Source organism: Xenopus laevis, chromosome 4S (assembly GCF_017654675.1).
Source record: "Xenopus laevis strain J_2021 chromosome 4S, Xenopus_laevis_v10.1, whole genome shotgun sequence".
Taxonomy (NCBI): domain Eukaryota; kingdom Metazoa; phylum Chordata; class Amphibia; order Anura; family Pipidae; genus Xenopus; species Xenopus laevis.
Window position 1 is genome coordinate 50,727,436 of NC_054378.1, and position 11,317 is coordinate 50,738,752.

The 11,317-nt window shown below is 39.1% G+C and overlaps 1 protein-coding gene across 1 annotated transcript in view; it reads left to right on the forward strand.

Annotated features, from left to right (window-relative positions):
• Positions 1-5,858, forward strand: part of slc7a10.S (solute carrier family 7 (neutral amino acid transporter light chain, asc system), member 10 S homeolog) — a 44,827-nt gene extending 38,969 nt beyond the window's left edge. The window contains exons 9-11 of the mRNA XM_041561215.1: positions 1,532-1,681; positions 3,624-3,801; positions 5,239-5,858. Coding sequence (XP_041417149.1) covers positions 1,532-1,681; positions 3,624-3,801; positions 5,239-5,369 — 459 coding nt within the window. The 3' untranslated portion in view covers positions 5,370-5,858. The remainder of the gene's footprint in view (positions 1-1,531; positions 1,682-3,623; positions 3,802-5,238) is intronic.
• The last annotated feature ends 5,459 nt before the right edge of the window (positions 5,859-11,317 follow it).

Genomic DNA, 11,317 nt, shown 5'->3' on the forward strand with positions numbered 1-11,317 from the left:
ATTATTACTAGAAACATTACATTAGGAACTCATCAGTGGCGTAACTAGAGGAAGCTATAGAGGGTTGGCTTCCTCTATAGCCAACAAGAACCCCCTTCCCCAGCTGCTTTCTTAACTGGGAAGCAGTGTGCGTCGTTGTGTGGTGGGGAGTGGGTGGAGTCTGGGTGGGGAGTGAGTGGTGTCTGGATGGGGAGTGGGTGGGGAGTGTGGGGGGAGTGGGTTAGGTCTTGGCGGGAAGTGGGTGGAGGCAGGAAGTGGGCGGGAGGATGGGGATTGGAGTGTGCTTGGCCCCTCTGAAGGTTTTTTTGTAGGGGGGGGGCCTGGCGCACTCTAGTTATGCCACTGGAACACATAATAACCAATACAAGGTTTGCTCTCAAACAGCAAAACAGGAAATGCAAGCTTATATTTGATTAGTAGAAAAATTGTAAAATCAGTTGAATAATTTGCACAAATAACAGGTCAAGTAACCAATAGCAGAAGGACTTCACAGGTCAGCTGTGTGAAAGCAAACATCTGCTAGGTTAGGGTTAGTAAAACAAACTGAAGTAAATTATCCATCTGCTATTACATTCAACCAAACATAAAAAAGTATACACGATTACAGCATTTAAATTTCATAAAAAATCTAGGTGGGGGCACTGGGTTATGCAGTCCAGTCATCCATAAATAATTTGATCTTATTTTGTTATTGCAATTAGAACAATAAAGACACACTTTGCACATATTACTACCACATCTCAAAAGCAACAGACACTTATCTGCCAAAGAATAACCAGCCTCTAGGAACTGTTAATAATACATAAGTAAATATGTAAATACAACCTCTGTACCCATGAGCTGAAAGCGCACAGGCCAAATCCATCGCTCAAACTAATGAGATCTAATTAGATATGTCTGCTGTCCCATTAATATCATTTTCTCTACTGTGGTTTCCTTGCAGTGTTTCTATCATTTCCTGGTATTTCCATAAGTTAAGATTGTACAGCAGACTGGTAAAGGACTGTGTTTGTGCTACATATATATAATTAATTTCGGGGTTATTTATTAAAGTCTGATTTTTTTCTGGTTGGAGTTTTAAAGGGGAAAAACATAAACTTGAATTGTTCATGATTTATTAAACCCTGATGCTGTTAAAAGTCAGAATAAAAAAAGACTCCATCACAAACCTGCCGAGGTCATGTAGAAGTCAATGACAGATGTCCCTTTTGCAATTGGAAGTTATCAGGATCTGCGCAGAATGCGAAGAATTTGTGGTTTTCGGGTGATAATGCAAAAAATAGGAGTTTTCGGGCATCGAATTCGGAAAAAATCCTTTTAAAAGCACCAGATTTTTATTCATTAATATGGTAAAAATGTCCACAGGAGTTTGGTCTAAGTGGTTTTAAGAAAATAGTGAGAAATTTTTTGGATTTTTAGTAAATACTCCCCCTTTATGTCCATTGTTTAAGGTTCTGAACCTGTTACCTGTATGTGGCTAGATCATTTTTAAGTCATCCATCACCTTAACATAATTCTGTTTCTGTTACAGTGCGGAGCAACTATAATTATCATGCTTGTTGGAGATACGTACACCTTAATAAATTATGTGTCCTTTATTAACTACCTCTGCTACGGAGTGACAATTATGGGTCTAATTGTGCTACGTCTGAAGAAGCCCAAAATGTTCCGACCGATTAAGGTAAAAGTATCACATTATACAAATACAGTACAGATATAGGATCCCTTATCCGGAAACGCGATATCCAGAAAGCTCCGAATTACGGAATGGCTGTTTCCCATAGACTCCATTTTATCCAAATAATCCAAATTTTTAAAAATGATTTGCTTTTTCTCTGTAATAATAAAACAGTAGCTTGTACTTGATCCCAACTAAGATATAATTAATCTTTATTGAAAGCAAAACCAGCCTATTGGGTTTATTTGATGTTTAAATGAATTTCTAGTAGACTTAAGGCATGAAGATCCAAATTACAGAAATATCTGTTATCCGTAAAACCCCAGGTCCCGAGCATTCTGGATAACAGGCCCCATACCTGTATATAAGTAGGGTACTTAATCTCCATTTTATTAGTTAATTATATCTGATGAGAAAGCTAGGGAGCAGAACAGTGATGATAAATGCTTTTAGCCCTTGTCATGTTCTCCAGCTCAATGATATACTCCTGGGATTCCCTTTTGGTTAATCAATACTTTCCTATTTAGACTTATACCACAAGAGTGTTTTTGCCTGTCATTTAGAATTGCCATGCAAAAGGCATGCTAATTATATATATGTTTTATTCTGCTTTTATTTTGCACAAAGGCTAATCTTGCAGCACACACATACCCACATTGCCCAATAGAGAATTGTCAGTTTCATTGATACAGCTGCTCTAGGGCTTGAGGCACTTTGCTTTGTTAACACCAGTCAGCAGGATGACGTAGACTCATATGATTATTTATGCTAAAGGGACATAATAGGTACAGGGAAAAACTCACAGGGGAATTTCACAGAAGTGGAAGAAGCATTTTTTTGGCGTTAAAACTGGTGTAAATACAATCTTCAAATTCACATATTCACAGCGACAGGGAATCTCTTCTCTGAAGGGCACAATCATTAGTACAACAATGTACAGCAGAGAGGCAACTAATGACAGCCTGTCCGGTTTAGGATGAGCTAAAGACAAATTCCAAAAAATGTTTGTAAAATGTTTTTTGAAATTTTGTTCGAAAGACAAGAAGTGGAGATATCGGTTTGTGAATATGGTGGAAAATCTGACTCTTTTATTTTTCTCAATATAACCACTTTTGTGAACCCCCCCCCCCTTAGACTGTAAGGGGCAAATTCACTAAGATTCGAAGTTGCGCCAGGCGCAACTTCGCCGCACTTCGCCAGGCGTAGTTTCGCCAGCGCTCCGCAAATTCACTAAAATCCGAAGTTGCGATCAGGGGTAGCGTAAGGTTGCGAAGTTGCGCTAGCGTTGATTCGCTATGTAAAGCGAAGTTACGCTAGCGAAGGCTAATTTGCATACGGCGCCAAATTCAAATTTCAATGGAGGAATACGTATCAGCACTACAAATGCCTAGAAAACCTTCAAATCATCAAATAAAATTTTATTTTGCCCTACACATGTGCCCACTGTCTAGGTAAGTTGCCATGAGTCAGGAAATGTAGGGGGGAAGGAGGGGAGCCCCAAAAAAATGTTCGATCTTTTTCAGCCTATCACCCATAATGTAGAAAACACGCCAGCGTTTTTTGGGACTTAGAAAAAATTTTGACTTTTTTTCAAACAATCCCTATCTACTCTATTGCGCTTCGCCAGGTCTGAGGTGGCGAAGGAAGTCTAGCGTAAAAGGTAGCGTTCAGTACACTGCGCAAGTTAGTGAATTTGCGTAGTTACATCGCTAGCAAAAATTCACCTGGCGTAAGGGTGCGAAGTAACACTAGCGAAACTACGCCAGCGTTCGTTAGTGAATTTGCGCAGTAACGAAAATGCCAAACGCTAGCGAATTAACGCTAGCGTTCGGCGCTTCGGCGCTTAGTGAATTTGCCCCTAAGAATCTCAGAATGTAAGTGATAAAATATATTAAAAAATCTGCAAATAAAATTCGTATAACCCTTTTATTCTGCTTTTTCATAGGTCAATCTGCTTATTCCAATCACCTATATGATATTTTGGGCCTTCCTCCTGATTTTTAGCTTTTATTCTGAGCCGGTAGTCTGTGGGGTTGGGCTCATTATTATTTTAACAGGGGTGCCAGTCTTTTTCCTGGGAGTCTACTGGAAGAACAAACCAAAGTGTATAGATAGATGTATTGGTAAGTATTTTTTTAACAGTGATCTTAAGTATCAGAATGACTTTGGTATTATTTGTGCATCTGTTTGGCATTAAAAGGGTTGTGCACCTTCAACACTTTTTCCAGTTCAGTTGGTTTCAGAGTTTTCACCAGAAATAAAGACTTTTTCCAATTACTTTCTATTATCTATTTGTGGCCATTTTTCTAATATTGAAGTGTACAGGTTCATTTTTCACCTTCTAAAGCAGATCTGATGAGGGGGTCGCTGACTCTTTAAAGGAGAACTAAACCACCAAAATAAGAAAAGCCTCATCTACTACCCTAGATATTGCCCCCCTCCCTGCTTCCTACCCACCCATTATTCCAGAAAGTATCCCTGTACAGCATGCTCGCTTATTTATGCAGAGTAGTGCAGCGGAGCTCATGGGCGCCGTCTTCCGGGTCTTCAGTCTTCTTCTGATCATCTTCCTTCCCTTTTCAGCGCATGTTGGTACAAATACTGGACTGCACCAACTGCACATGCGCAGAAAACAGTGTTCCCTTACAGAAGAAAAGTGAACACCCTGAAGATGGCGCACATGAGCTCCGCTGCGCTTACTCTGCATTAATAAGTGAGCATGCTTTCCAGGGCATTTTCTGGAATAATTTTTGACCAAAAATGCTGGACTTAAATTATCATTATGCCCTTGTGTAAAGTAATGAATTAACATATTTAATTCATAATTATTTTGGGTCACTACAGTGCTACGCAATATGTTGGCGCTATATAAATACATGTTAATAATAATAATAATAATAATACTAAGCAAGCTTCAAAATGTAAGGGTATTAAATCTTGTAAGCTATGTGATTTTTCAAAAGCTGTGGCCGGACAAGACATTTACTAGGTCTACAGTTTTATGCATGAGAGTGCCTTAAATCTGCCATATTTGGACATAGGCGTTCTATATAACGTGTGTACAATAAAAACACTATATCACAAAGGGAGTGCATATATATATATCTATATATATATATCTATATATATATGGTATATATCTATATATATCTATATCTATATATATATCTATATATATATATCTATATATATATATATATATATATATATATATATATATATATATATATATATATATATATATATATTAATAGAGAACATTAAGAGGATCAAGATGTTTTACTACTTTAAATTTGCCATAATTGTAAGTCCACATTGTATATTGCTTTGTCTGTATGTTGGTTGCTGTATACTGTTATGTATAGCGCTGCAGAATATATTGGTGCTTTGTAAATGAATGTAATCATAAATTGGCTCAATAAGTACCCTATATGTAAATTCAAAAGGCCCCACAGGCCGCATTTAGTAAGCTATATTTGAGATCATTAGACAAACCTTTAATAGCAAATAATATTTTTCTTTATAAATGTTCTAAAACGATATTTTCATCTTCTATTTAGAATACATGACGTATTGTGGACAAAAAGTGTGTTACGTTGTGTACCCTCAGCCTGCCGTTCCTGAAGAAGAAATCATGCCTCAGAATGAAAACCAGGTCACCGACAATGAGAAATCCATCAAAACGCAGTGATCTGTGCAAATGTCAGAAGTAACATTTTGTTTACATGCTGATTTTCAAGAGGAGACAAAAAAAAAAAAGTGTACTTGAAACCCTAGAGATCTAGTAAAGCACAGAGTGCATCTATTGCGGGAATGTTCAAAGCTGTGTTAACATAAAAGGCAGCAATCAATATCTGTATTGCAACTAATTCTGAATTTGCACCTATGGGAACATTGCATTGAACTTCCCCTCCCCCAGCTAAAGTGACATTTTTCTTCAAATCCGTCAGGATTACCTTTGCTTTGATAGGAGATTGCGGCAAAGAACGGCTGCCCTATTACTATACTGTTTTGATTAACCTCTTCCCTATCAGGGTAAGCACAAAGTGATCTTGGCGAGGGCCCCCCCCCCCTGGCAGAAATGATTGTACAGCTATATATATTCTGAAAAAATATTGCTGGGATGCCTTGTATAAATTTGAATGTCCTTATTTGATGATTAAAGCCTCATTTTGAACCAGCTAAAGAGCATCTGTGAATAATTAGGAAACTCTGATGAACGGGTGATTTGTATTTTCTATTTTTACATTAAACTCGCAGCACAAACACACTAAGGGGCAAATTCACTTAGATTCGTAGTTGCGCCAGGCATAACTTCGCCGCACTTCGCCGCATTTCACCGCCCTTCGCCACACTTCGCCAGGCGTAGTTTCGCCAGCGCTCCGCAAATTCACTAAAATCCGAAGTTGCGCTCAGGGGTAGCGTAAGGTTGCGAAGTTGCGCTAGCGTTGATTCGCTAAGCGAAGCGAAGTTACGCTAGCGATGGTTAATTTGCATATGGCGCCAAATTCAAATTTCAATGGAGGAATATGTAGTAGCACTACAAATGCCTGGGAAACCTTCAAAACATCAAATAATTTTTTTTTTTTTGCCCTACACATGTGCCCACTGTATAGTTAAGTTGCCATGAGTTAGGAAATGTAGGGGGGAAGGAGGGGAGCCCCAAAAAAAATTTCGATCTTTTTCAGCCTATCACCCATAATATTAAAAAAACGCCAGCGTTTTTTGGGACTTTTTTGAACTTTTTTTGAAGCAATCCCTATCTACTCTTCGCCTGGTCTGAGATGGCGAAGGAAGTCTAGCGTAAAAGGTAGCGTTCAGTACAATGTGCGCGTTGAATTTGCGTAGTTACGTCCATTGAGCAAATTCGCCAGGCATAAGGGTGCGAAGTAACACTAGCGAATTTACGCCAGCGTTCGTTAGTGAATTTGCGAAGTAACGAAAATGACCAACGCTAGCGAATTGACGCTAGCGTTAGGCGCTTCGGCGCCTAGTGAATTTGCCCCTAATTATATAAAGCAGTGCCACCACCATGAATAATATATACACAGCTTTGTCAAACAGAATGCAAACCCTGAATATAGAGTAGAAACCGGATTTTACATTTCCTGCATCAAAATGGTATCAATTCTGGGAAATTGTTAAATCCAGAAAAGAAAAAACGCAGCTTCCCTGGATGGGACCATCACAAAATGGCATCAGTTACGGGAAAACGTAAAATCGGGGGATGTGAAATCAGGGTTCTACTGTATTAAGAACCTTTTTGTAGCCTTTGAGTTTTTTCCTTGTTTAGTGTAGTTGCATATTATGGAAGTTCATTATACCTTCATACTTATATATTTACATATATATTTACCCTTCAAAAGGGATAAACTGATCAAATTATCAAAGTGTTACCCCAGGCATTTTCAAAGAAGTATTTATTACTCTTCCAGAGACTGGACAAAGAGAAAGATAAAAGCTGCTCACACAAGGAGTGGAGTTTGGCTAACCTTTAATTCAGATCAGTCCAGTAGTCATTCAGTTACTGTTCAGCCTGCCATATATTCGCCAAACTGGGGTCACCATTTGGTCTTCTGTCATCACACAAAACCAATTTTTTTATGATGACACAAGAGATTCAATCGCAAAACTAATAATTTTAGGGATTTCACACACACAGACAATGGCACAATTTGGTTAAAAAGTGACTTAATTTTAAAATGAACCTGTGTATATAACCAGATTTATTGTTATGAAGGTGTTTCTGATTTATCTTCAAGTTTTAACCCTGGAGAGATGCAGCAGTGCCCCATACTAAGAGCTGATGCCAGTACTGTTGATCTTACAGGTATAGGAGCTATTATTTGGAACCTGTTATCTAGAAAGATCCAAATTACATAATAATTACTGTATCTCCCATAGACTTGATTTAAATTACATAATTCAAAACATATTTCCTTTTTCTCTGCATTAATAAAACAGTACCTTGTACCTGATCCCAAAAAATATATAATTAATCCTATTGGGTTTATTTCATTCTTAAATTTTCAGTAGACTTAAGGTATAAATTTCAAATTGCAAAAAGAAACGGAAAACCACAGATCTGAAGCATTGTGGATAACAGTTCCCATCAGTGGCATAATTAGGTATTACTGGGCCCCACAACATATTATTTTTCAGGCCCCCAAAATGTTTAGAGGTTGACTTCAATATTAATTGAAACTGTATATAAATTAGGGTCTCATGGGCCCCTATATCTCCTGACCTTCCTGCAGCCACAGGGTCTGTGTCAGGCTCTGTTGGGATTCGAGACAGGGACCTTTGGGTTTCTGACTTTGTCTTAACCATTGGGCCAGGTGAGCAGCCTGCAGGGTTGCTCACTATGAGTTACCTGGCCTTTACAGCCCTAGCCCAGCAGCAGCCTGATTGGCTTGCAGTCAGCCAATCAAGGCTGACTCTGCCCTATATAAAGCCAGCCCTCCTCACACCCTTTGCCTGAGTGTTGGTCTTTCTAGTACTGTGGCAGTGCCCCTACCTAGGTTGTTTCCAACTCTATCCCCTTTCCCTTGCTTCTACCTTGCTTACCTTACAGAGCACTGTGGCTTGCCCCTAGCTCTGGTTTCCAGTTTTAACCTTTCGCCTGTACCTGCTTTGTATCCTTGTTCCTTTCCTTGTTCCCCTCTCTTGCTGTTCCGTCCTCTCCTGCTATCCAGTCCTCTCCTTCTGCTCCAGTCCTCCTGCTACTCTATTCTCAGTCTTATCTGATTCTACATCCGCACTGTCCTATCCTTCCAGTCTGCTCCATCCTGATCCTACCCAGTCTGCTCCTTTCCTGACTCCTCACCCTCGTTATCCTATCCAGTCTGACTCATCGCCCTCTTCACCCATTCCAATCTGATTTATCGTCCTCTTCACCCGTTGCAGTGTGATTTGTTGCCCTCTTGACACATTCCAGTCTGATTTGTCGCCCTTTGCACCTTGTTTCTGCATTTCCCTTTACTTGTTCCATGGGCGCAGCCAGTCCCTGTCTAATGGACTCACCTTCCTCCTCTGCCTCCACAGCACCCCCTACCTAACCCTTGACAATCTGCTTCCTCTATAGTTACGCCCCCAGGTTCCCATATTTGTACACAGCACTTGGAATAAGGTTCACAGTGGAAAACTTAGTTATGGATTAGTGCATCTCTTATATCACTATGATCATAGCATGTGTGTATGTGTCTGCAAGAGCAATATGACTGCCTTCCAGCCCTGCACAGTGACCTGACAGCAGTGGGACAGTGTTTTTTATTCCTGCAACTGGAGCTAGAAGTAGTAAAAGCATTTTAACACTAAACAACCAAATAGCACTATGTCTTCCATTATGGTTGATGACCACAGTCACAGTGCACTGGTAAGCCATATTATCATTGGTGATTATTCTCACATAATTGAACCACTTCAGGGTGTTGGTCAGGAGTCAGTGCATGATCCCCTTCCTGATAGGCTACCACCTCTCAGATGAATAATTGTCAGAATAGACTTCCACCTAACATAATGACCCTTACCCCATTGAGTACATGAAAAGATGAAAAGGCAAGGACTATACTTCCCCAGATTGACCCATACCCAATCCTAACCCACACTAGTTAGCCAATATTCAACCTAAACTTAACCAACAGGCAGTAAACCCGTGGGTCATATAGTGTTTTGGGTAAACTCACACGTAACTAATAGCAGGGTATAATGGGACCAATGTATCCCTTCAAGTGAACATTTCACTCCTACAAAAAAAAAAGATGCTTTACTACACATTTACCAAGGTTAAGTTTGATTTAACTTTCATGATGTGTATTTGGCCTCTTATATTATAGAAGTGTGAAGCAATAAAACAGTATGACAGTACTAAAGGTATTGTGATTCCATTTATATGAAGTAAACTAAAACTGGAGTAGGAAATGTCATTGGAGTTTAACTGGAGTTAAAAAAAACATAATTTCACAAAATTCTTACATTTTTGTTCCGTAAATATGGTGGTTTTGATCACTGTGGAATTCAATTGTTGTTCCACAATGTCACTTTTGGAGTACTGCATTTCTCCATATAATTCTGGAGTATAAGTCAAACCAATATGAACTGATGTAAGTTTTTGGGGATATTATCTTCATTTTGCTGGACTTAATAACGACAAATTTAGAAGGATAATGTTAAACAGGCAAAGCTGTGTTACTTTGGGTCAAAACATCTGGGTGTTTGGTGTCAGAAAATGGTGTTCAAACTATAGTAAATGTTGATGTTCTAGTGTAAATGAACAGCTCCTACCCAACTTAATATCATCTTAACTCTACTTGTGGTTTGTGTCTACCTTATTAGCATGGTGCATCTGTTGTGGATTTTCTAAATACTTGCTCTGGATTCATGCAAGATTTTCTTATTGACTGCATCCTGCTGCCACTGTTTCATTTGTATTTAAAATACAAATTTATTGTAGTGTTATACTGTTCATTGTGTGGAAAGGTAACTTCAATACTGTCCAAACTCATTGCATTTGGTGGGTTACTCACCTTTAATTAATAGTCACACCTAAAAATAAAAACGTTTACATGCATTTAACTGCAATACACTATTACCCTGTACTGGTTGTATTTTAGTTTCAGAAACACTACTGTCATTTTATTGACATGGCATGACAGGTAAGTGGTGTACAATAAAATGGGGAAAAAACAATAAGGGGTGAATGAAGGCACCGCCACACTTTGCCAGGCACAAGTTCGCTACTACTACGCTAGTTCACTAAAATGTGAAGTTGCATCTCAGCAGCCAAACGATGGTGACGTCTCACTAGCGTTAATTAATCAGCACAAGCATTTCATAGCAAACTTTTGCTAATGTTCATTTCTGCCTAGCGAAACTTCGTTAGTACTCTTAAGCTTAGGTCAATTTGGATGGGGCAGTCACATATAGGTCATATAAATGTCTTTATTAGAGATGGTGCAAATGCTTGTATTATTACAAATGTCCAAGGAAGCAAAATAAATACAAAAGAAATCCTTTAATGTCCTAGACATGCGCCCACCCTAAAACAAATGGGGTATGCCCCTCAAATTTGTAAAAAAATGTTAACACAAAAATCTTTAATAGTTAGAACTTATAAAAAAATTAAAAAACACCAGCGTTTGCAAATTTTATGACTTTCCGGCATACAGGATATGATTGAATAATAATTGAGGAGGATGTAACTTCATCTTATCAGTTCGACAGGTCTAAAGCTGGCCATAGACGCAAAGATCCGATCGTACGAATCATGGATTCGTACGATTTTCGGACCATGTGTGGAGAGTCCCGACATTTTTCGTCCGTCAGAGATCGGTCGTATGGTCGATCGGACAGGTTAGAAAATTTCTGTCGCCTGCCGATAATATCTCTGCGTGTATTGCCGATCGTACGATTTTAAGTGGGAGACTGTCACTAGTGTTGTCAGACATAAGTATCGTACGATTGCTGTCAGGGGCAGAACATTGGGTGATCTGTTCTTATTTGATCGGAATGGTAAAGACTTTGGTCTGAATGGTTAGTGGAGGGTCGGGAGATGGGAAAGTCCGATCGTACGTTGATTCGTACGATCGGATCTTTGCGTCTATGGCCAGCTTAAGGTGGCGAAGGAAACTCTGGCTAAAG